The sequence below is a fragment of the Numida meleagris genome, chromosome 18, assembly GCF_002078875.1.
Source record: "Numida meleagris isolate 19003 breed g44 Domestic line chromosome 18, NumMel1.0, whole genome shotgun sequence".
NCBI classification, from domain to species: Eukaryota; Metazoa; Chordata; class Aves; order Galliformes; family Numididae; genus Numida; species Numida meleagris.
In genome coordinates, this window is record NC_034426.1 from 5,914,373 (window position 1) to 5,940,270 (window position 25,898).

General features: G+C 55.3%; 2 protein-coding genes across 5 annotated transcripts in view; one reads left to right on the forward strand and one right to left on the reverse strand.

Annotated features, from left to right (window-relative positions):
- Positions 1 to 3,617, forward strand: part of TRAF4 (TNF receptor associated factor 4) — a 4,402-nt gene extending 785 nt beyond the window's left edge. The window contains exons 2-7 of the mRNA XM_021415791.1: positions 984 to 1,035; positions 1,253 to 1,357; positions 1,435 to 1,596; positions 1,929 to 2,090; positions 2,165 to 2,320; positions 2,674 to 3,617. Coding sequence (XP_021271466.1) covers positions 984 to 1,035; positions 1,253 to 1,357; positions 1,435 to 1,596; positions 1,929 to 2,090; positions 2,165 to 2,320; positions 2,674 to 3,306 — 1,270 coding nt within the window. The 3' untranslated portion in view covers positions 3,307 to 3,617. The remainder of the gene's footprint in view (positions 1 to 983; positions 1,036 to 1,252; positions 1,358 to 1,434; positions 1,597 to 1,928; positions 2,091 to 2,164; positions 2,321 to 2,673) is intronic.
- The window catches only part of FAM222B (family with sequence similarity 222 member B), a 30,443-nt gene continuing 10,044 nt past the window's right edge, over positions 5,500 to 25,898 (reverse strand). For 2 of the 4 annotated variants that reach the window (XM_021415579.1, XM_021415578.1), the window contains exons 2-3: positions 13,604 to 13,731; positions 5,500 to 8,784 (exon numbers count right to left, since the gene is read on the reverse strand). In XM_021415579.1, coding sequence (XP_021271254.1) covers positions 7,199 to 8,784; positions 13,604 to 13,685 — 1,668 coding nt within the window. In that variant the 5' untranslated portion in view covers positions 13,686 to 13,731 and the 3' untranslated portion in view covers positions 5,500 to 7,198. Of the gene's footprint in view, positions 8,785 to 13,603; positions 13,732 to 15,264; positions 15,817 to 25,898 lie in introns of those variants that run through there. The other 2 variants (XM_021415580.1, XM_021415581.1) reach the window with 2 other exon arrangements.

Genomic DNA, 25,898 nt, shown 5'->3' on the forward strand with positions numbered 1-25,898 from the left:
GGGGGGGGACCTTCTCGACATGAAGGTCAGAGGGAAGGACGGTGCCCCCGGCGCTGCCTCAGCACATTCCCTGCCCGGTGGAGCGTGAGCAATGGGGCGGCCGCGTCAGGGATTGCGCCCGGACCCCCGGCCTGCTTGGGACCGTGGTCCCCCGTGCCCCAACGGGGCACGTGGCAGGGCTGCGTCCACGTCCCCAGCGCCCCTCGGTCCCCAGCAGTGGGGCACGGAGGTGGGGGGTGGGGGGAAGCGGCTGTGGGGGGTGTCACTGTGCCCGCTGACATCCCAGCGCTGCGGGTGGCACCGTGGAGTTGGTCACTGCTGTGTCTTGGCGGCCCCACTCGTGCTAGGGGCACACAGAGTGGGGAGGGGGGGATTGGGGGGGGTGACTTTTGTGTCCCCAGCCACCAGAACCGCGGTCTGGGTGTGCGTGCCCGTGGGCAGCGCCCGAAGGTGCCACAGCGGTGGCTCCCGGCCAGCTGTGCGCCGTGCCAGGTCGCCCATTCAGCGCCGTCCCCGTTCCCCACCCTGTGCCATCCCTCTGTGGGTCACGGTGACATCGGGGCGGTGTTCACCAGCTGTGCCCCGGCGCTGACTTTGAAGCACCGTACTCGTCCCATTGGGGTGCACCCAGAGTGCTGGGGACCCCGCTCCGTGCACGTCCCCTACCACCCCCACCTCTCGGGGGCTGTTTCCTGCTGTGCAACTTCCTATGGGGCCGTGCATCCGCGCTGCACATCTGGCGCCCAGCTGCTGGTCCCCTGCACATGGGGCAGCCCCACCGGTCCCATCCCGGGGCGTGTGAAGGGGCTCCAGATGGTGCCATGCCCCCAAGGGGGGGGTGTCTGGCGGGGGCATTTCCCAGCCCCAACAGATGGAGCGGCCGCCGCCAGGATTAGGGCTCCCCGAGGGCTGGATTTGGCACACCGGGGGGGCTCCAGGGACGTGTCAGCCCTCATCCCGTCCCCTCTGTCTTTCTCCTGCAGCGAAGGCGTCTTCAAGTGCCCCGAGGATCAGCTGCCCCTGGACTACGCCAAGGTGAGCCCACCGGGGATGTCCCCCTGTCCCCACCATGGGTCTGGCCCAGCCCCGGTGCCTGGCACGGGCTCTGCCGTGGATCAACGGCTCTTTGTGCCGCGGCAATGGGAAGCGGAAACCCGCTCCCGACAAAGGGCGCTTGTTGGTGTGCCAGCCCGGGGGGGGGGGGGTCCGGCCCTGGGCACCGTGCCCACAGCTCGCTGCCCCCCACCTCTAGATCTACCCCGACCCCGAGCTGGAAGCGCAAGTGCTGAGCTTGGCCATCCGCTGCATCCACAGCGAGGAGGGCTGCCGCTGGAGCGGGCTCATCCGGCACCTGCAGGTAGGAGAGCGGGCAGGGAGCACCCCACATCGCCCCGTACCCCCACCCTGACCATCCCTGTGCGCACCCCCCCCCAGGCCCACCTGGGCACCTGCGGCTTCAACGTCATCCCCTGCCCCAACCGCTGCAGCGCCAAGCTGAGCCGCCGCGACCTGCCCCAGCACCTGCAGCACGGCTGCCCCAAGCGCCGCGTCCAGTGCGAGTTCTGCGCCGGGGACTTCACCGGGGAGGCCTTCGAGGTGGGCACCGCTAGGGGACAGTGTGAGCGTGGGGATGCTATGGGGGACGTGTGGGGATGCGGCCTGGATGGGGCACGGTGGGGTGGGTAGGAAGGTGTGGGGCTGCAGTGTGGGGTGAGGGTGGCCATGGAGGACCTGGATGGGCTGTAGGGCGCCGTGGGGACACAGCTGGGGACTGCCTGCTGCTGGGGACACAGCCTGGCCGTGGGAACAGTGCCCACCATGCATAGCACAGCCTGGCCATGGGGGCAGCCTGGATGGGGGACACCCTGCAGGGCACAGCCTGGCTGGGGGGACGGGGCTGGCAGTGATGACACTGCCTCTATCCCCAGGGCCACCAGGGGACATGTCCCCAGGAAAGCGTGTACTGTGAGAACAAGTGCGGGGCGCGCATGATGCGGCGCCTGCTGTCCCAGCACACCCTGGCCGAGTGCCCCAAGCGCACCCAGCCCTGCACCTACTGCGCCAAGGAGTTCGTCTTCGACACCATCCAGGTGAGATGGGGCCACTGGGGACGGGGACACCCCTCCACCTCTCAGCCCCGCTAACACTCAGCCTGTGTCCCCAGAACCACCAGTACCAGTGTCCCCGCTACCCCGTGCCCTGCCCCAACCAGTGTGGGACGCCCAACATCGCCCGGGAGGATGTGCCCACGCACCTGAAGGAGAGCTGCAGCACTGCCATGCTGCTGTGTCCCTTCAAGGAGGCAGGCTGCAAGCACAGGGTGAGTGTCCCCAGCCCCGTGCCGGTGTCTCCATCCTGTCCTGGTGTCCTGATGTGCCCCATAGCATCCCCACAGCTCTCATCCCTGACATGCATCCCATCGCTTGTGGTGTCCCTGCTCTGCTCCATCCCATGCCTGTGGCCACGTGGTGTCTCCATCCTGTCCTGTCCCCATCCTCTCCTGTTTCTCTCCACCGCTGCCGTCCCAGCCAGGTGTCTGTGTGCCATCCCTTATCCCCATGGCAACCCTCTGCCATCCTTTCCAACACCCCAGCGCCATCCTCACGCATCCCACCCCGCCATCCCTGTGCATTCCGCGGGGTCCCCATGCCGACAGTCCCGCTGTCCCCGCAGTGCCCCAAGCTGGCCATGGGCCGGCACCTGGAGGAGAGCACCAAGGCGCACCTGGGCATGGTGTGCGCGCTGGTCAGCCGGCAGCGGCAGGAGATCCTGGAGCTGCGGCGCGACGTGGAGGAGCTGTCGGTGAGCAGCGACGGGACCCTCATCTGGAAGATCGCCGACTACACCCGCAAGCTGCAGGAGGCCAAAGCCCGCAGCAACTACGAGTTCTTCAGCCCTCCTTTCTACACCCATAAGTACGGCTACAAGCTGCAGGTCTCAGCGTTCCTCAACGGCAACGGGAGCGGGGAGAACAGCCACCTCTCGGTGTACATCCGCGTGCTGCCGGGTGAATACGACAACCTCTTGGAGTGGCCCTTCTCCTATCGCGTCACCTTCTCGCTGCTGGACCAGAGCGACCCGTCGCTCTCCAAACCCCAACACATCACCGAGACCTTCCACCCCGACCCCAACTGGAAGAACTTCCAGAAGCCGGGGGCGTCGCGGGGATCCCTGGACGAGAGCACCTTGGGTTTTGGTTACCCCAAGTTCATCTCCCACGAGGACATCAAGAAACGCAACTACGTGCGGGACAACGCCATCTTCATCAGGGCGTCAGTGGAGATCCCCCAGAAGATCCTGTCCTGAATGAACCCCGCGACAATGGGGGACAACGCGGTGCTGTCCGTGGTGCTGAACCCCGGGGGTGGGGGCTCTCAGGGACAGCAGTGGCGTCCTTGGGGTTGGGACCCCACTGCCCCTTCTCAGGTGCCCGGGGGGTGCAGGGGGCTGTGCCCCCCATTTCCTCGCTCCCCACCGCCAGCCTTGTTGGGGACCTGGGGGTCCCCGCTGCCCAGAGCCATATTTTGTAAGCTGGTGCCCCCCTCGGCACGTATTGGTTATTTATTACCCCAATGTCCCTTCCCTTTCTGTTTTTCAATAAACTCTTCTTGTATTTATTGGGAGCTCCTTCGTGTCCCCTGCCCAGAGAGTGGGCCGGGGGGGCTCTGTGTCCCCAGGGGTGCACAGGTAACCCCTGATCCACATCCCACAGCAGACGGGCACGAATGGAGCCGGTTAATTGGGGCATCGGCGATGATGGGATTAGTGCAGGGGCCATTGGAGCACCGGGAAGAGCAGGTGAGGGGCGGGGAGGCACTGGAGTGGTGACATGGGTGACATGGGGCTGGTGGCACGTCGCCTGGCCAGAGTGGCACCTGATGGTCCCAGCAGTGGGATGAACCCAGTGCCATTCTGGTGCCCAGTGCCAGCCCTATACTGGCCCCATTGCCGGCTATGACTGGGTCCACATCCACTCCTACTGGACACTCCTACACCTGACACCAGCAGTGCGAGGCCATGCTGGTGCCTGATGCTGCCCCACTCTGGTAGCTGCTATCCTGTGCTGGTGCACGAGGTTATCCCATATCAGTGCCTGTGCTGGTGCCCAATATCATCTCATACTGGTGGCCAGCAGCAGCTAGTACTAGTGCCTGGTACTGGTGCCCAGTGCTATCCCATACTGGTGCCCCGTGCCATCCCATACTGGTGCCCAGTGCTATCCCATACTGGTGCCCAGTGCCATCCTATACTGGTGCCCCGTGCCATCCCATACTGGTGCCCAGTGCCATCCCATACTGGTGCCCCGTGCTATCCCTTACCGGTGCCCACTGCCGCCCCGTGCTGCCGCCCGCAGCCGGTACCGCTGCCCCGCTCGGCCCGTCCCGCTGCTCTCTGCCGCCGCCGCGCGGTGCTCCCGCACAGCTCCCGTCCCGTCCCGTCCCGTCCCGTCCCGTCCAAGCTCCGCCCTCCCCGCTCCTCTCCCCCCCGCTCCGCGGTGCGGGTCCCCACGCAGCATCGTGCCGCCCCCGGCTCCCGCGGCTCCTCTCGCCCTCCCGACCTCGGAAGGATAAAACGGAGACAAAATCCTTTTCACGGCCTTTATTCAAAGCCCGGCGGGCCCCTGCCCTCCCCCAGGCCCCCTCCTTCCGAGGGCGTTCGCTGGGACCCCGCTTCGGATTGAGCGCGTCCCGGCACAGCGGCCGTCCAACCCCGCGGAACTCGCGGCTCGGACCCAACTGCCTCGCAATTAGCTTCAACTCATTAGGCGAAACGCTCGGGTAATTTCATTACCGGCCCGGGAGGAGCGTTCCGCCGGGCTGGGGATGGTTCGCTTCCCGTCTGGGGGGCGCTGGGAAGCACGCGGAGCGCGGTGCGAGGCCGCGGGAGCGCGCACGCGTTCGCAGCAGGCGCGGGGCGGAGCGGGGCGGGACCCAACGGGCGCTGCGCTCCGTTCTTGCAGCGCTGAGCCCCGCGTGCCCGGCCCCACAGACGAGAGACGTCACCGCTGGAGAGGGGACGGAGCCCCTCGGTTCCCCCGGGTGCTGCAGGTCCCTTCACGGTTCCCCGTTCCCAGCGCTCTGAGCGATCCCGGCCCTTTGCTCCGCGATGCTGCACCCCCCCGCCCGACCCCGTTCCGCCCCACGGCGCCGCGTTGCGGCTGGGGGGGCTCCGAGGCCCCTTCCCAACCCCCCCACTCCCATTCCAGGAGCCAACCCCTGCCCGGGATCGCGACCACGACCAGCAGCGCCAGCACCAGGCTGGGTTCGGACCGCAGCAGGCTGAGGAAGAGAGGAGACGCCAAGATTTTATTTAGTAGAAAGGTTACGGACTCAGGGCATGGAGCACCTTACAGGAACCAGCGCAGCCCCCGGGGGGGGTGGGGGAGTGGGGGGAGAAGGGGGGAGTGGGGGGCACTGGGAGCGGACGGGGAGCAGCCTCAGCCCGAAGCGCGGCCCCCAGCATCAGCGAAACGCCGCACGAAAAGCCTGGGGACCTCAGTTCTTTCACGGACGTGTATTTACCACTTTACACCGAGGAGACGATGAGGAGCAATAACTTAGGACTCGACGTCGCTTCATCATTTTGGCGGAGCCGCGACCGGGCCGGGGTTTTCTTTCCTTCTGCAACGGCAAAGCCCACGCGTCCTTCCCTCCGCCTGCAGCCGGGAACCCGGAGCAGGACAGCAGCGAAGCGAGGAGCGCGGAGGAGCCGGGGGCACGGCGCCGTGCCGAGCTCCGAGACCGAAATACCTGCCACGGCCCGGGGCTACGCGTCCTGAATTTAAAAAATAAAAAACACAGATCGATGCTTTCGCTTTTCTTTTCCTTCTTGCCTTTCTCCCCGTACCGCCGGGGTTCCGCGCCGTGCTCGTGGATGGAGGATGCTGGAGGAGCGAGATGCTTAAGGCTTCGTTTTCCCGAGGGCTGCGGGGGGAGGCTCACCCACACACAACGCTACTGGAACCCACATTCATACAGAGACATGACACTTACAGCGTACAGTGTAGAGCAGGATTTTTCTCTTTCAGCCAGTGGACATATAAAGAATTGATGCTTTTTTTGTGTGTGTGTTTTTTTTGTTTTGTTTTCCTTTTTTTTGGTCTGTTTTTAATTTCCAAACTTGGTTGTGATCATTATGTTCAAGTATCAAGTCTGGTTAACAGAGAGGAGGGATTTTCTGCTCGCAACAGATTGGACTCTCAGAAGGGAATGGGACACAGAGGTTGCACGGTTAGTGTTGGGGAGGGGGAACAAGGAGGGGGGAGGCACCAAGACCCCAGGGAAGGGGCAATGAGAACCGCTTGTTCCCAGAGAGAACTGTCCCACTAAAGCTGCTGCCCTGCTGGGGATGCGGGGCTCCGTGTCCTGCAGCACCGGAGCTTTGCACCCAACACCCCCCGCTCCCTTGGCTGCCGAAGGCGGGTGGGTGTCAGCGGGGCCGGGATCCCCGGGGAAAGCCCCACCACGGCCCTTCCCTGCAGCAACCAGGCCCCGAGAGCAGCGAGGGGGCAGCGGGGGAGGTGGGGGGGGGGGAGGAGCAGGGCGCCCTGTGCTGCGTGCAGCCGCCCCCGCCAGAGCCTGCTCAACACGGGACCAGGCTGCGAGAAACGGCCTCAAAGCTTCTCCCTGCCCTAACGCCTCCCCGCCCCCTGAGCGAGCTCTTTGCAGGCTTCTTTCCCAAGGAAAGAAGCCCGTAGACAGTGCAAATGGTCAGTGTTTAATGCGTTAAGGAAGCGGGCCCCTCGAGCCGAGGAGCTCCCCCCCCCCCGGCTTCCCGACACGTCCTGCTGCGGAGGAAATCGGGATGGGGACGTCGAGCAGCTACGCTACCTCGCTGGCTGGGCAAGCCTGCAGCAACACGCCACGGTCCGGCAGGCGGGGGCTGAGCAGAAGCTGCACGGAGGGGACGCTGCGGTGAGGGAACGGCGGCGGTGCGGAGTAGTGTAATGAAAGAGTCGGAAAGAAAAAGGCAATGTTAAATATCTGAGGCAGGAAGGAGGGGGGGAGAGAGAGAGAGAGAGAGAGAGAGAGAGAGAGAGAGAGAGAAAGAACACGTCAGCCAAGCTTTTAAATATACAGTATGTCTTCTTCCGACGGTTGCTTATAATGATCACGCAAGTTTGCAAGTTAAAAATGCCTCGCTTCTTCGTTAAAATTAAGACTAAACCTCTAATTTTGTCTGTGAAAGTGACTGCAGCCTATCTATACCCTGGGTGCTGAATATGAAGATTTCGACTATCGCTCGGTTCAGGTGCTCGGTTCATGGGAGGCCGATGGACTTTCCCCAGCACGGCCACGCTCTGATCTCTGAAGCAAGGCTGCTGGAAGTCCCCGCTTAGGTAATCCACGGTCTGCATCACGTTGTTCTGGCTGGACGGGCCAGCCCCAGCTCTGTAATGAGGTCCTCCCGCGCAATCGAGCGGCGCTCCGGCCGGCTGGCCCCCGTGGAAAGGCATGGCGAGGTCCTGGGAGCCAGAGCTGTCGCTGTTGGGAGTGGGCAGGATGTTATTCCACATGGGTTGGAAATAGTGCCCGTTGGTGTACGGCAAGGGTCCCTGCAAGCCGTTGACGGGAGGGGAGGGCGTGGGCTTCTCGATGGGGGGCTTCAAGCCGAAGGACTGGCCCATGCACAGTTCTTGAGGGTAGCCGGAGGTTTTGCCGGGGAAGCTCTGCCCTGCCATCTCTCTCGGAGCGTGCTTCCCCGCGAGCGCGGCGGGCCCCGCAGCATCCCCACACATTTGCTGCAGATGCGCGAGCTGGTGCTGGTTCCACGCCACCGACTTGATTTCGTTCTGGTAGGCGGGCGGCACCCTGTTAATATTCACCATGGGCACGTTGACAGAGGCAGAAGGAATAGCAGCAGCAGCATGGTCGACAGGGTTCACTACACAGGAAGGCATGGGCGTAGGGACGTTGTGAGTAGAGACCCTGGTACTTGCATTGATAAGCAGGTTGCGACTTATGGGGCTGGGGTTTGCGATCTGTCCCTCACAGACTGAGGTAGTGCTAATGCCAGCTCTGGCCTGGCAGAACTGGTTAATCTGGTGCACAATGCTGCTCAGGTCCGGTGGCTGGTTCTGCTGCAGGGTGGCAGCCATAGAGAGGGGAATGGTTGAGGTAGACACGGTCACATTCGGCGGCGCGTCCGCATCCGGCATCTTTCTGCTTCCATGTAAACCCGGCTGCAGCAAAGGGTTCGGGGGGGGCTGCAGAGCCTGGTGCGCCATGGGCTGAGGGTGCTGCAAGCCCTGAGGCTGCTGCATGTTCGGAGGGTGCGGCAGCGCCTGCGGCTGAGGAATCCCCTGAGGGTGCGGTAAGCTTTGTGGCTGTGGTATACCCTGAGGGTGCTGCAAAGTCTGGGGCTGCGGGATGCTCTGGGGGTGCGGCAAAGTCTGTGCATGCTGGAGAGCCTGCTGGCGAGCAAGCGCCTGGGGGTGGGTTAAAGTGCTCGGTGCAACGTATGGGGTGGAAGGGGGATTCATCATCGCTTCCGGCAGCAGGCGTGTGCGCGTCCCGTCAAAGTCCTTGATAATTCCTTTCGCTGGAGACTTGACGATGGCCAGGAGGCCGGTTTTCGTGGTGGCCTGAGACGGGTAAGGACTGTACCTCTGGCCCGAAGTATCGAGTCCGTTCACAGTACGGCGTATGTGTTTCCGCTGGGGAACCTTGACACTGTTTGGAAAAATTTTTATAGTCAGTGGATTGTTGGCGACCTTCTTAGCATAGGCATCCAATTCTGCTGGGGTAGGATACTGTGCAGATCTCATTTTCTGTGTAGTGTCCCCTGCGGAGAAAGGAAAGGCGTCAGCAGCGAACATGAGGAGCAAGGGACCAACCCTAGGGCACGACGGGCACGCGGCGAGGGGAGGAACGCCCTGGGGAGCCGGGAGGGGAGAGCTCCATCTCCCCACACCACCAGCTGTCCACCAGAAACCTCATTCCCTTTGTTACCTGAAGACCGACACGACCCCGATTCAACGTCAGGCCAAAAAATCTGCCCCAGGGAGCAGACCCGGGGTTTGATCAGTGTTTTCGGCCACGCCGCCTCAAGGCTGCAGTATTTACCACCATTCATCTATATCCTCTTTAATTTAAGGCCTCCCCACCCCTCTTCAAGCCGCTCGTCGCATCTTCAGGGTGTCATTCAGGAATCAGAAAGCGGTGAACGAAACCTCACGCTCCTGTAATGCCAAAGTGGGAGCTGCACAAAGCACTTCGGCTCAAGCCTCCATTTAAGCCCGAGTTCTTTTCTAGCTGCTGCCACCCAGAAGCACCGAGTGCCTTTTTGTCCATTAGGGACTTTGTCAGTCCCAGTTCAGCAAATGGAAGGCAGCTACACGCACGTTCCTTCACGGCTTGCCATTATTTCTTCAGCTGAACGCCCAGTGTGGCACCTTGCTAGGGCAGCATCCCACAGTCAGATGGCGACATCGGGTCAGTGCCTCACAGGATAAAAAACCACGCTTCTGGAGCAAAGGCTCCTGGAGACAGAGGTGTGGTTTCATGGCTGTGCTTCACCAGCTACCCACCTTGCCTACAAGCTCCACGTGCTTTTGGAAAGAACTTCAGAGGTGCGGGGAAGCGCGTGTGCCTCTCTGCCTCCCATTCTGAGCATAGCTGGCCTGTACCCCGACCACCGCCCTACGAGACTACTACTTCAGAATTGGTTTTGTAACCTTCAGATAACATCTCACAGCTTCCACAACCCCGTTTTGCTTTCGCCTTTCTCCCCCCCCCACCTCACAAACACTTCACTGGAAAAAAACACCCACCCTTCTTGCTAAACTCAGCGTCCCCATGCCACCTACTGCTCCTCCAAGTGCGTGCCAGCCCCCACCCGGCCCTCTGACCCACGGTGATGCGAGTGCTCCACGCCCCCAGGCGAGCAGTGCTCCCTTTTGTACATCCACCTCTGATTCTTCTGAGCAAATTGCCTGCAAAAGGCCCCTGAGCGCGGCTGCAGCCTGAGCACTCTGTCTTTTGAATCCTGCAGCTTCCTAACTGAGGGAGATCAGTGCTGCTCCAAGAGCACTCACGTTCAGAAGGGCCAGTAAAAGGAAAACAGGATGGATAGCAAAAGAAAGGATAATTACAGACATGCCTTTTGTGCAAGGAGCAGCTTGGCAAGCAGGCTGCCTCACATCCCACGCTGCCGTGCGTGCCCCTGCTCTCCGTGTGCTGTCCAAACGCTGGCACACATCGCTCTTCTTCTTAATCAAAGGCAAGCTTTGGCTAATATTAACCTGCACATCCTCTCTGCTCCCATCCCTGTATCTTCCACTGCAGGCAGGTGGCTTCTGTCCGTCCTTCTGAGTTGTTGTTCCGAACAGAGAGCGGAGCCTCTGAATGGAGCTTATCAGAAGCCAAGGCCTTCACGAGCTCCCTGTTATTTTTAGCCTTGTCCCAAACTCATCGAGCTCTGCTCCTCCCCACGGGATGACCCCTTGCAGCACACCATGAATCAGGGAAGAGCCATTAACAGCAGACAAAGGAACCCACACCTGCCCTGTGTTCTGGTTTGTGTTACAGTCATGGCCGTTTTCACATCAAGCTTCTACTTTCAGATGAAAAATCAAACTGGTACTTCAGGACACCTTTCTCATCAACATCTGCCAGCCTGGGTTAGACTTAAGTAACTCATGAAGTTTGGTATCCTACCGAATGGGAAAACACCTTTGAAATCCCTTGGACATGATCTTCTGAAACCCGCCACCCCTTCAAGCAGAGACCTAACCTGGATCTAACCCAGCTGCTCTGCTCAGACCTGACCCAGACGATGTGTTTCTGAGGGTCCAAGGCAAGATTTGATGGCCGGAATAATGAAGGCAACGACAAGGTGTTGTGAGAAGGAAGGAGAGTGCTACGGGCTGATCGAGAGCCTGAATACCTGAAACAAACATCCTACCAACCAGCAAAGAACAAGGCCTGGTAATTAAGTGAAGGAAAAACCAGCTAGAACAGACTGCAAGAAAATGCTGATCCTAACAAGAATGCGTGCACCATTGGTGGGCACGTGCAAGAAGTCCACGTCAGCCCTCACAGCGCTGAGGGGGTGGCCAAGGAACAAGTTCCAGCAAGAAAGCAACGGGACGAGCTGCACGCAGCCACCTTCTGGCCAGCACAAGGCAGAAGCCTTTTGCTGAAACGCAATGAAGTCGTGTTTACTACAGGGCAGAGCCGTGCCTAGGAGCAATTCCCCCGGTAAGCAGCACGCTGTGAGATCACCCTCCCGGCAGCACCCGGCTCCGTGCTCCCCGTGCTGCTGCTATTTCTGTCACGGGAGCAGACACGTTGCTCTGCCTCACCCCAGCGCCGATGCAACATCTCCTAAGTGCCTCTCACGCTGAGCCTTGAAAACCCACCGCTTCTAAAATTGCCCGCGGTTAATTTTTCATTAAGCACAAGCACAAAAGGGCCTTCAGGATTCTTACCCTAATGAGAGCACCTGCACCGGGCCAGAGACAAAGAGCCGTGCCGCACTCTGCACGAGCCTCAACTGCAGCATCTCCTCCCCAGGCTTCACAGAAAGAGCTCTCAGAGAGGACGGCGTCTGGCTGCTGACCCTGCCTTCAGCCTCAGCCTGCTCCTCTCTCTTCTCTCCCTTTCGCCTTGACTTTGTGCCACTGTCACCACACATCTCCCTTCCCTGCCCCGGAGGAGGGCTAACGGCAGGGGAGCTCCTCCCGTGATGCTGCAGGGGATGGAAGTCGAAGGGAAACACTGCAACCCGCGGTCAGTGTCAGCAGGGGTGAATACGTGCACATAGGAATCGACAGAGCCCCTTCATGGAAAATGATGCTCGTGTGAAAGTAAGTGGGGGGAAAAAAAACAAAAAAAGAAGGTAATTGAGCAAATGTGGATTTTTAAGCGTGAATCAAAAGCCTGATCCACGAAATGACACTTAGAAATTATGAATACAAATACGGCAAGTCTGAGTAAAGGTCATCAGGTGGAGTTCTGGGCCTTTTATAAAAGCAACAGCACCATTATTAAAGCCCTATTCCACCCCCCATCCAAAGTCACAAGTCACCGTTCATTAAAAACACTCATTAACTCAGCTTTCCTCTGGCCAGGGGCTAGACTACTCGTGCATACACGGTATGCAGAGAACGGCACCAATTAATCTCGCGCACATCTGCAGCAGGGGTGAGCAAGGTCTGTGCACGAGCAGTTTCGTTTCCCGTATCAATCAGAACAAAGTGGGAGAGCCGAGCGCGACCGCCAGCTCCCTCTGCCCTAAATTCCTTTAACCACCGTGCCCTGAGCTTCCACCCAGCACAGGGGGGGGAAGCCATCCCCTGGAACAGCACCAGGTCAGCACGCTGCCCTGCGAGACGTGCCATTAGCGAGTGCCTGAATCGTGCTACCCTCACGCAGCCTACGCAATTTGCACTCAGGACCGAGCGTTCCAATCCACCGAAGCCTCACGGAACGCGTGGACCCGGGCACGGCCTCACCACAGCAGCCTACCTTCGGAATACGCCTCGTCGGTTCAGCAAAACTCAAGCTGGAAATGAGAAGGGAAAGCAGGGAGAGCCCGGCTCCACGCCGCCTCACGAAGTCCTTCGGTGAGTAAAGGTTTTTTTTTACCATTGCCACAAGTGTCAGTGCAATTAGCGAGCCCGTGGAGCGCACGTGTGTTACGTGAACGATGTCGTTCACTTGCTGGTAGGACCGGTACCTTGAGAATGCCATCCTTAATTGCAAAAATTAGCTTACCTATTTTCAGTAGCATCGCAAATCTTACCATATGAACAATTTCGCTATAACTGGAGCGTTAATTACTTGGTTTTAAAGAGCAACGAGTCCAGGAGCAAAGCGAGGGCGCTGAGATCTCCCAGTGCACATTTCTAATACAAGGTTACAGCCCTACGAACCAGGAACACAGATCTCATGGGAAACCCTTGGCATTTCTGCTATTCCAGCTGAACAACCGAGGTGCAAGTTCAGTTAGAAAGAGGCAGAGTCAGACAAAGTGACTCTAGCCAATAAACTTGTATTCCCAATGCAAGTTCATCTGAAAATACCGGTTCCGCTATCAAAAAAAGGCTGAAGTTATCGCACATGAGTTATCACAGTACTCCGCAGACATATTTTCAGAGGCACCAGAGACATCAGGAAGGAGGAGGAAACTTTGAACTCGAGTAAATTGGGCAAGATGGCTAATATTTGCAGCCTGTGGCCCAGGTGTGTAGAACAGAGCTGACCTCAAACGGTCTGCATTAGCCTGATGCAGCTTTCAGTGGTGCCATTAGACGAATGGAAACGAGGAAGAGCGGGGAATAAAAGCTGTGCTAAGCAGCAAGCCAAGCAGCACGCTTCTGGCACAACGTGTTTTCAGCGGAGGCAAGAATCTCACAGAAACCGTGCCTGCATTTTGTCTTGCTCTGGTTAAAATTAACCTCTGTCAAGCCTTGCTGCACACACGTGAACCTCCATAGCGATTTCGCATGGCCGTTATTGATGGATGCCCTGAAGGCAGAACACAACTCGGTCTCTAGAATTAAACAGTTTTTCCGCTGTACCCTAAATGTTTTGTTTCACAGCTGTACCAGAGCCAGATTTAACAGTTAACCACATCCTGCAGACAAAACGTCACTCACATTTCTGAAGTCCAGTGTTCATCTGCGTGTAAGAAAGAAGCTGAAAGGAGAGGTCACCTGGTCCTGGCAGACAGGCCAGCATGGCAGACAGGCACTAACACAACATGGGCCATTCACTCCTCTGCACACTGCAACAACAGAGAGACAATTCAAAGTTATAATACAAGGAGGAACACAGAAAAGAAAGGCAGAGAGCCATTGCTGCGTGAAGGCCTGACCAAGCACAGACGCACATCACCTCCGCATCTGGGGACAGCAATGAGAAGCGGGTTAGAACTAAAATATCTCGGTTCATTAAAACTCAAATACCTGCCTTGCTCTCCTCTGCTGCCTGCCACATGGGGTAATCCATAACTCTGCCCCTTGGATTTTGAAGGTGGCTGTTCCAGGTGCTAAGGAAGCCACCACGGGGAGCAGGGAGCTGCCGCCATCCGTGGCTCAGCACCTCTGGCACCAAACCTCAAACCAAAGCACCCAAACTCCTCAGGTATCACTGCACAACAACATCCCACCGACGTGGGCTCCAAGTCTCCAAGTGAGCCGTGCTGGAGACATCAGCTGCCTTCTCCTTGCCCTGATCTCCCCAAGCATCAGTGCTGCTGCATGCAGAGACACCGGGCAGCGTGTGAGAATCACACCTGCACCACCAAGCTGCTCCTGCAGATGCACTGCCATGTCAGGCAATGCCAAAGGTTCAGAAAGGATTGAGGTGCCAATAATGTTTTTAAAGGAAATATCCGTCTTTAAAAAAATAAATCACTGTAAGTGGAAGCATAAAATCATTCTCCGAGCCCGATTTGCAATAAGCAAATTGATGCCATCTAGGTCACTGCTGAGCATTAAAAAAAAGAAGTTCAGATTTGCAAAGAAGTGCTGACCACACTCCATCACCAAATTCCATGTTATAATTACAACCGCGCTCCAATTTTTGTTCTCTATTAATAGCTTTTCAGAACTGCTATCTCAGTAGCTGACAACAAACACATTCGAAATGTTCTGAACAAACTGGGGGAGTCCCCATCCCTGCAGGTGTCCCAGAGCCGTGGGGACGTGGCACTGAGGGCCGTGGTCAGCGGGCACGGTGGGGACTGAGGATCTGAGAGGTCTTTTCCAACCTGACTGATCATGTGGTTCTGTTTTCTGCTCCAGGCAGCCCAGGGCATCCTGCAGAAAGTGAGCTGGGGTTCAGGGGCAGCAGAGGAACCCACACTGCCCGATGCCCAGGGACACCCACCCTGGAGGGCCGACACTCAGCCTCGCCGCGGCTCTGCCCTTCTGCACCGAACGTATTTCTATAGAAAACACACAGAATTTGCTGGCTGCCATTCCAAGTTTCATCCTGCCTCTGCCAGATCCCACGCCAGGAGGGACTTTCGAAAGGCAGAATAAAAGCCTAGGTGTAAAGCAACTCGCCGCTTGTAGGAAACCTCTAATGCACTAACACGGTTTTATCGTTACATAAACAGACCCCGCAGGCAGTCGTTGCCAAGTTTTTACACGCGGGAGTGTCTGAGGCTCTCAGAGGCCTTACAGGGTAAGCACACAAAGGAAAGGCTCCCCCCAGACCACCCCCGGCCAGCGAAACATGGGAAAGCGGGCTGCTTTAGACGAAAGCAAGCTGGCCAAGTCTAAAGTTAGATTCATGAAAAGTAAACACGCACGTTGGAAATTCCGAGATTAACCGCGGGCTCGTTCGCAAAGCTGGGGGCGGCAGGAGCAGCACAGCTCCCCACACAAAAGGAAAGCTCCACACTGCTCCATGTTTCCAGCACCGCAGGGTCCCGTGAGCTGGCTGAGCGCTGCCCAGTGCTTGCGGCCGACTGCTCCGCTCCGCTGCTCTGCGTTCCTCACGAGGCGGCCACGTGGGGTTCCACCACTGCTGCTGGGATGGATGGCAAACCCTGAAGGCACGGCCCGACCTCAGCACGTACAAATGCTGCAAGCAAACCCCAAAAAACGAAGGCGGGTTGTAAGGTTTCTTCGGTACAAACGTTGGCCGGGAAACACGAGTGAATCCAGGGCAACCTTCACGCACCGGGGGAACCTCGGTGTCTCATTTACCGCCCAGCAGGCTGCTTGAGACCAAACGAGACTCATTCCTTCTCCCTCTCTCAGTGTAACCTAAAAACAGAGGGCTTGCAAATTGGTTCACACCAAGCTGAAGCCCCCTGACACCGGCTGCTCCCTGCACACTGACCACAACATGCGCCCGCTTGGGGCTGTGGAAGAGCCAGCCAGAATCTCACCGGTTCCTGGGGCGCAATGAACTGACCACACCGCACTCCCAGCCAGCTGGTGGCTCAACCCTCTTCATGCTTTAAAAAAGGAAAACTGCAAAAGAACGTGCGGAGAGGCAGGCTGTAATGTACTACATCACAGCAGCATCGGCGTGTTTGGGGATCAAGAATTAGGAAGGCTGGAGTACGGGAGCCAGCTCCGTCAGCATCCAGCAGCACCGTCAGCATCCAGCCACGACCTCGTGGCTTTCCGTGCTCGGGTGGATCTTATGCAGAGCCCTGCAACAGTTTCAATCAGAATCAATTTCTGCTTCTCGCAGTTTAATTAAGCACCATTTTGCTTGCAAACCGTTTCGCCTTTTGGGCTGACCTCCATTTCTAACTTTACTCAGGCAGCAAGATCCAACAGTTCAGAGCGGAGAGCAGGGAGGATTTACATGCACGTGCTCCGTTCTGAGCAGAGCTCTGCTCATGGAGCAAGGAGAAAAATGAAGAAGCCTTGGGGTATGGGCACAGTGCTCACATCACACTCCTCGTGCCCGAAGGCTTCCAGGTGAGCAAACCGAGCGGGATGAAGTGCAGGAAGAAAGGCAACATCAGTTCCATCAGAACCACTCTTGGGCAAAGCAGCACAAGCTCAAGGTTACGATCCCCAGCTCTGAAGAGCTGTTTTTAGGTTGGTCCCAACAGATTATTTTAAACCACAGCACCACGCATCTGCTGAGAGCAGAACAGTTGGGTTTAATTGTACGATGGGTTTTTACATCGCTTCTGACCTTTCATCTAATTGAGGCCTAAAGAAGAAAAAAAAAAGAGGAAAAGCTCGACGTCACTGCAGTTATTAAAATCCATCAAGCTCAGACTTTAGCCCTGGGATAACCACAGCCAAAAAATTGACTTGCAAGTAATTATCACTGCTATCTGCAATAAAAGTTAATTGGACATAATTGAACTAAAGCCCTAATCTGAATGAAGCTGTTGCTGGCAAGAAGCCTGCTCCTGCCTGCACTTTGCAAATGAAACTGCCAGCAGTAACGGGGCCCAATCGCGGCGCGACTCCGCACGCTGCTCGTTAGCTGGGCTGGGATCCAGGCAGCAGCGGGGCTGTCCCCAGCCAAGAACCCAGCTGCTCTGCCCGTTTGTCTTTGGCATTTCTGTTACCTGACAGACCAGAAAGCGGCAGCCATCCCCCCCCGGACTGCTTCAGAACTTCCTTCCAATTTTAATTCTTAACGCGCCGGCCCGCACCAAAGCGCAGCGAAGCACTTTACGCACGTGACTAAGGCCACACAAGCGTGCTGAAATGGGCAAAAATGGCACACAACTCATTCTGCAGAGGCTGAAGGGGGGGGGGTTGGACCAGATTTATGTTCCAAGACCGGTCTCACGATGATGCAGCTAGCCTATGACAGGGGAGATAGAGGATGCATCACGGATTCCTGACGTCATTTTGGATGCGGTGTTTAATCACCCCATTGCTTGCTCCTTTCCAAACAGACAGCAGTGGGTGACACTTTTCAACCACTGAAGAATACTACGGAGATAAATTCAACTGCAGAACGTTCAACACCACCTTGACGCCTCACATTACATTTACAAGGTCAAAATCCGGGAGGGAACTGGAATCAGACCACGCTCTGCACTCCTCCACTCCATTTACTCACCGCTGCTCCTCTTCCTTCTCATTTGTCAAAGCGGAATTTTAGCTCGAGAAAGCTGGAACGGAGAACTAGTGATATAAATTCCCTTTCATGACCCAAATCGGTGGCTTATTTTACTTGACTCAAAGCCTATCACCTCCTTTTAAGCCTATTTTTAGATTTAACTCCCTATTTTGCAATGTGGCGGGAGCTGATAGACAAGGCAGGCGGGAGAAGGTCCTGCCAGGTGTGGCAGGTCTCCTCAGAGGGCAGGAAAGATGCAGAAAAGACAAGTTGGGACGTCTGCAGCGCCTGGCCACAGCTTCAAAGGAGCACTTCTGGCAGTGCTTGAAACACATACGCTCGTGGTCAGTTATGAGACAGAGGGAGATTACTTCCACTATGGGAACTTAAGCAAGAAATAGGAAAATCAGCCTGCCCGCATTCAAAGCGATTTGAATAACTTTGTGTTTGCCTCCTCTGAATTTTTACTGCACTGAAGCACTCTGACCTTTAATTAATTTTCCTTCGCCTTTTATACGGTAACTTCCAACTCCAAGGTCTCTAGCGCTGTACTGGTGGGTAATGGGGATGCAGAAGCAGTCCGGGATGTATTTTAGTTCTGCTTCACAGTGCCCAAATCTGCATTTAGGAGAGAGAGCAAAGGATGTGACAGTCGAACTGCAGCAGCTACTACTGGAGCTGGGTACACACAGCACTGCCTCAGAACCGTGGCTTGCCCAGATGCTGGGCTTGGGTTTGTATTTTCAAAGTGCGAAAGACTCTGCCAGTCCCTCTGACTTCCACAGGGGATGCACTTATTTCAGCAAGCAACGGAGAGGAGCCAACAAACATCCCTTCCTCAAAAGCACCCGTTATCCTCGGGGCAAACTAAAGCCACCTTCTTCCTACTGTGCCCGATTAACACCTGTAATGTCACAGCAGCCATGCTAAAATGGAGACAGGCTTACCAACAGGAGAGCACACGTTTGCATTGGAACACGGTGCTGGTAAGGTTAGCTAGGATGACGTGGACACAAAGCAAACCTGGAGCAGCCCGGCGATGCCCAGCGCAGGCACTGCTCCCACCAGCAGCCCTCCTCCATTCTCACACACAGCTTTCTTCTGCCTTCAAGTGATAAGAAACCCAACCATGCACCGAGCCCCTTCCCAGAGCAGAGGGCGTGCAGCTGGAAGCTCGCTGCCAGCACGTGTGTGCTGCTCTCCTGTGCATTCAGGTGGCTGGGAGCAAGGTGAGGTCGTGGTCGTGCAGCTTACTGCCCCACCAAGGAGCTGCGTGGGCTGGGTGCTCCTTGCACGCTCACCTGGCATCTCCCAGCACCTCCTCCCGCCCTGCACTGCTTTGTAGTGGAGCAGGAAGCTTTACCGAGTGCCTGGGTGAAGGGGAAGGAAGGTGAAATACTTCCCTCTTCATGCCTGGATCACCACCAGCGTTATCTTCTCTCATTGCACACTTCCCCTACAAAAGCCCAGAACTTAAGTCTTAATCGTGACTTACAGAAATCCTTACGGCTGCACATGACAGAACAATGACAGTTTTTCCTTTTAAAATATCATTAGAATTTAGAGATGATGACAGTTCCCCCAGCAGGAAAGTAGCTCTCTTCCTTTATTTCAAGCTGATCATTTAAAAAAAATGCTTTTTCAGAACCAACTTTGAACGTATTTTGCCTATCCACAACACACAAACAACAAACCAGATGTGTTAGACACCGAAAAATACGTTTCAACTCCCGTTTTAAAAATAGATTCCCTTGAAAATGAGAAAATATTTGCAAATAAGATGAGGCAGGATGAACATGCAAAGCAAGAAGCGGAGCTCTCACGCTGAGACAAGAAGTGAGTGACTCACTGGAGGCCAGGTGTCACGGTGCTGGATGAACATGTGGCTCTGTGCTGGCCGTGCACGTGTCCCTGGGTGCCACACTGAGAGTTCTTGGTCGGTGTTCAGCTGGCTGCTGACTGGAAGTGCCCCCCGTGGGGAAATTCTAACACGCCGATGCCAAAGCAGAAGCGTGCACAGATGAGTTTTAAGATACCACGTTGGAGATGTGCATCTTACCCATCACAGCGCCGGAGCTTCCTGTTGGACCCCAGCAAAGCAGCTTGGAAATCGATCTGTGACTGTTTGCAGGCACAGGACAAGCTGCCAGGGGAGCAGGGAGCACGCACAGGCAGATGCTGCCCTGCCCAGGGATGGAGTTTTCCTCCCAGCTCCAGGCGAGGTGCCGGCTCCTGCTGGGCCGTACCGACACAGAACCCTGCCCTCCCCAAGAAACTCAAAGGCCATCCATCTCACAGCAGCTCAGCAGAAGAAAAGGAACCTCAGATCCCTGCCTGCAGGCCCAGCAAAACGCTTCGGAGCCATCTCAGCCAGTGGCCTGAGCAGCCACGAACACATCAACCCCCCCCTCCCTCCCCCCCAACAAAAACCTGCATGCACAGATTTGTTCTTTCACGCTGAGGTTCACTGACGACGGGCGTTTCCTTCTGCGTTGCTCCCCTTCCAAACTTGCCTCTTGCTTCACTAAGGACGTGGCAACAAATGAACTGCACACAGGACAGAGCTACATAGCTGTAGCTGTTCTTCGTACCCAGGCTATTGCTTTCCCAGCCACAGAGTAACCAAGCTAGTCAACGAATCCTAAAAAGTAAATTCTTCAACCTTCAATTAGCTGCATTAGTACTGTTTATAACCGTGTGATTGATAAATGCTCTACAGAAGCTGTAATTAATGTATTTTGCTCTTGGAACACATACTGAACCCCTTGGCACTCGACGCTTAATGAAAAGCAATTTATCAGCTGGCTTTGAATAGCTGAATCTGACTCCTGAACGCACAGAGCTTTGCTTAAAGCGCTCCAACTCTGGAAAGCAACGCGTACCCCAAACCCACAAATGCTGTCAGACACAACTTGGATTTTGACAAGGATGACAACCACCAGGACGCTGAGAAAAAAGGTTTTTAGGACAATCCTCACCCCAGGATGCAGCCCAGCAGTAGCTCTGCAGATGTGCTGTTCCAGGATGGAGGTTACAAGTGTGTTTTTAGGTCACTGGACAAAGTTTGTGGCCAATCAGCACTGACACGCACACGGAGAAGTGGCAGCTCAGCCAATACCAGCCTGGACATGCGTTCAGCTGCTCACAAAGCAGGCAAAAATAGAGTGCTTACAGAGTGTTTGAATGCTAATTTCGCAAATGGAGAGTTGCTTTGTCTATTTGACATATGCAAAAGGAAGGGAAAAAAAAAAAAAAACCAACCCAGCATTTAGAAGGAAAGGCTTGACATCACAGAACGCTATGTTGGTATTAAGTGCTGGGGGGATTAGCCAGCCTTCAAAGCCTGAAATCTAAACTCACATTTCTGGAAGCACGGGCTACAAATACCCAATAGAGAAATTGGTCTGCACTCCATATGGTAGCCTGAATGTAAGGATTACATACTTCCATTGCACGTGTACGTCTGCTTCCCATTCCTGCAGTGTCTTGCCCTCTTCCATTTGTCTTTTGATTGAGATAAAAGCCAATGCAGATCCTCACTGCTGATACAGAGAAAGGTGCAAGACACAGTGTGCCTTTGGATGAGGGAAGAAAAGGACTCGGGTCCGGACTGCTAGAGCGTGTCAAGAGATTGTCTTTGAAACTACAAAACCAGAAATGAAAGCGCTGCTTTTATATTTGATTTGATCAAAGCAACTGGGGGCGGGGGGAGAAGAAATCACATCCTACAGATGCAGGCTAAATTTTAACTACTTCACGCATAATGTGGGACCAGCTGATCCCATACAGGCCTAAATAAAGAGAGAAAACAAAGAGGTAAAGTCACTCCAGCTCTGAATGTGCTCTTTCCACAGATCGCTGCTTCAGGGTCTGCCAAAGAGCAACAGGAACCCATTTCAAAGCAAGAAAGACACAGGAAGCATGCAGCCAGCCAAGGGCACACATTGTGAGTCCCCAGCGAAGAGCAGAGCAGAAAGCTCCTGGCAAATGAGAGGAAACACGCTCAGAATGTAACGGCCGTTCGGGTACAGAACCTGTTACTCCCTCTGCCATTCCGCACCCGGATCTGACTGTGAGACAGCAGCAGTGTGTGAGGAGCCCTCCAAGGAGGGCACTGTGCTGCTGGCTGCTCAGGGACAAGGAGGGGATTCTGCCCAGAGCAGGGGGATGAGGCGTTGTGAAGCACAACTGCAGGTTGCAGCCCTGTGGGTCCCACACAGAGCAGAGAATCAACAGATACCTGTGGCTGCCATGCTCCCTGATAGAAAGGATTACCAATTCCTGCTGGGTCAGCTGCGTGCTTGTGGAAACTTCCAGCTGCAGTAGGTGAACCATTTCCTCTGGGCTAGAATGATGGGAGCTCTTTGCCCTTTGCTAAAAATTAAGCAGAAGTCATTTGAACAGATGAGGCAGACAGCAGCCGCGCACAGGAGATGAGGAAGCTCTCCAGATGTTTATCTTGAATGAAATTTGGAAGCCAGTATAAACCAGATTTTAAACGTGGAATGATCCTTACCATAATTTGCATGAGAAACCCAGGGAAAAGGTTCCACCCTCCCACTCTGAAACCCTTCAGGAACGTGCGGGGTTAAAAAGGAGATCCTGAGGAGAGGGACAAGAACCACTGACCACGAAATAGAAGCAGAATCCGTTCCTGTCATCTTCAGATGACAACTGGAAGTATGGAGAGCCCCGTGCTGAAATCTGGTGGTTGCTGTGCACGTTCCTCCCTTCTGTGCTGTATGTTCTGATGGATGCTCAACACGCATCCTAGGGCACCTCATGTGAAGGAAATCTTTGGCCTTCCTCACCATGACTACTCGCAATTATGGACTGAAAAGCATCTAAAAATCTCAGCCCTACATCTTAAGCTTCTTCCCATCTTGCTCTTTCCTTCCCTGAATGCCTCCTGATTGTGCCAAAGCAGAATATTCAGACCTCAGTCTAAACAGCCTGGGTGTTATGCTGACGGTGTCTCCGGAGAGAGGAAGAGAAGCGAGGACAGATTTCCAATAGCTCAGATGCTTCTCCATAAGAAAAGCTGCTACACAGCGAGAGCGATAAATAAAGAGGGAAAGCAACACGCCGGAGAACTTCTACCAAGGTCACGCCAGGCTGCTGAGCGCTACCCATCTGCAGGGAAGATTTAGATACCCATTTAACCACGCTGATCCATGGGCTTGTTGGCAGCAGCAGTCCTCATTAAACCAAACCGGTTCTAAGCACGAAAGGGAAGACGATAGTAGCTAATAAATACAAAAGGAAAGCCAACAGACCTAGTCCTTCGCAGGACAGCAGCCAGGCAACGGGAAGAGCACATGTGTGGGTGACATGGAGCGTCCCAACCGGGCAGGAACAGGAGCTCCCCCGAGTGCAGCCACGCAGGGCTCTAGCAGCTATTGCTGTGCCCTTATCAGGAGCATTCCTTGCCCGTTTCAGCGGGCTGAAAGACACGCTGGGCACAATTTCCAGCTCTGACAAAGTGATCTTATCGCTTCTGCGCTGTACTCGCTACACAAGGCCCTGATTCAGCAGCATGTTAAAAAAAAAAATCTTCATTTGCATGAAAAGCACTCTGATCACAGAGTCTGCTGTTCAGCAGCCCCCTTCCCATCCCCAGCTCGAGATGCACGCGCTGCTGGCATTTTGCTGGCGACTAAAGGGGAATATTCTGCATATGCTCTCCACGTTTTAATGCAATCTCTTCCGAAAATTTTAACAGTATTCTCCAACAACACAAAAGCTGCACACATTCGAACAAGGCAAGCGCTGCCAAGTGCTTTCGCTGGCACTTTTAGTAACTGGGCCACACAAAGGACATTTCATACCAACGCACAGCAAAACAAACAGCTCCCAAATGCCTTTGGTGTTCAACAAGTCCAGTCTTTTCCAGTCCGCCTTTACAGTGTCATGACACACAGCACTTAAAAGAAGATAGATTTCAAACTAAGGGAAGGTGTAGTCATGCAAAGAACAACGTTCTGACCGCAGTCAGATTAATCTCTGTCGTGGGAAACCAATAAGAACCTCTATTTTGTTATCTTTTGATACAAAGAGACTGTTAAAGCTTAACTGTGTTAGGAAACTTGTTCCTTTGGACTGAAGCGTGAGCTCAACGTATTGAGGCGCAGACGTAAGTCACTGGTTCTCGCCTGATTCCGAGGGAGAAAGTCCACAACTGTGGCAGCTGAAGACTGGATCCAGCAGTCCCAAGCCCTTCCCTGATCGCAGCGGGGTCACTGAGGCCGGCCCCGGCCCCCTGCCCTCTACCAGGTAATAAACACCACACCCCTCATGTGCCGGAGTGCGTCACGTCCCACGGACACACCCTGGAACCACACCAGTCTCTCAGGCAACTCAGCCCAAACAGAAATACCTTCCACGGAGGCAGCGATGCGGTCCCCATCGAGGAACGTTTCCCTTCATGTGAATCCGGTGCCGACGCGCCGCGACGTGGGGCTGAGCCGGTGCCCTCCCGTCCCCGCCGAGCATCGGGGCGGCGCTGGCGCACGCGGCGTTTTGGAAGGAGCTCTGCTAAGCTGCTCGGCCAGCGATTCGTGGCCCGTACAGCATGTGAGCGCAGGGCCGCGGCCCTCACAAAGAGCAGACCTGTAAATGACATCTTGAGGATTAAAGCGATTGAGATGCAATTTGCCTAGCAACCATTCATTAAGCGGAGTTCAGAAACAGGCCGGCAATCTATCCCACCTCCTTATCTGAGCAGCAAACAGATAACCAGGCTCTGCTGCGTCCTCTCTCCCCGGCCTCAGACACGGCGTCAACAGAATTTCCAGAAGTTTTGACTCCTGCAGCAAAAGGCAGGGAACAATTGTGCCCTCCCAGCACGAGGGCTCGACGGCTCCGGGATGAGAATGCAAAGCACACGGGGAGCCCATCTGCAATTCCCATCTCCCCGGTGTTTTCTCACGTCCAGCACCAAAGCCTCTCCCGATCTCCTAAAAAGAACAGCCACCACAAGCCTTCATCACGCGGGCGTTCGGCATCGCTGCTCCGACCGCTGGAAAAAACTCAATAAAAATCTTATTCCCCTCCTTCACCTTCTGAAAGGAATCGATTGGCACTCCCAAAGTCCTTGATATAGGCCCCCCCCGCCTTCAGAAAAGGGAATAAAAATCACGTCCCCCCCTCCCACGAAGCATTTTTCCTCATCAAGCAAGCGAGACAATGCAAACGTCGCCAGCAAAAATCAAAGCAGCTATTTCAGCTCCAAGGATTTCACTGAAAAGATTAAGAGAAATCCTGATTTGGTGTGATTGCTTCCCCATCAGAAACATCTGACAATATCCGACTCCGCTCCGAAATGAAACAACAAAGATGAGCTAGGACATATTTAAGACCATATACCTGAACGGTTTTCCTTTGGTGAACAGTTCTTCTGGGAAATCACTGTGACATACAGCACGCTACCGCAATTAAATATGCAAGAAAGAAGAATTAAACTGGCAATGAATAATTAATAGCATATAATACTACTTCATAAGGAAAGTCTGGCTGAATATTCCCACAGATGAGAGGTACCTGAGCGCGAGGCACACGCGATGGCTGGCAGCTTTACTTTTATGATGGAGCCCAAGGCCCCGTGTGATGCTGTGGCTGCTGGTGCCATGCCTCCTCCTCCTCCCCTCCTGCCCACCAGGGGACAGGGCAGCTCCAAGACAGACAAGCACTGCAATTGCTGTTGCTCTGCCCATCCGTGTTTCAGAGCTACCAGGCTTCCCAAATGCCACCCCATTAAAAAAGCGTAAAGCAATTATCTCACTTCCCAGTAGAGAATAAAGCCAGTACGATGCAACAATTACTTACAAGATAATATCAGGCTAAGGTTGGGAGGAAAAAAAAAAACAACAATTTAAAGAGTTTGCAAGAGCGAAGGAATGCAGCTTTCCCAGAACCTCTCTTAACAAGAAAGATAGCATCAGCTCATGGAGCAGACCTTCAAGTTTACTGCTTTGGAGGCTACAAACTGCAGCGAGTGGCATCGGGTGGGTGGGTGAGCACAGCTTCTCCATCCCACCTGCAACACACCTTCCAGACAAAACGGCAATGGAAAACATGCTTTCCTCACTAAGAGAAACCCTAAGTTCCTTTAGTTATTATGCACCGAAGTCCTCATCAAATTGCTATTCGACTCTAGGCCTTTTCCAGTAGACATCAGTCAGGTCAGCTCTGTGCTAACCAACACAACACACTCGTTCCACACCTTTAGCTGGAAATCCCTAGTTCCCCAAGTTTATCCAGCAACATCCTGCTGCAGAGCACGAGGTTTAGGGATGCACGGCTGAAACCCATCTGCTGGCGATCGTTAAAGAAGGGCTGGGCGCTGCTATCTGCCTGCTGGAGATGACAGCCCTGCAGCCAGACATCCCCCAGCTC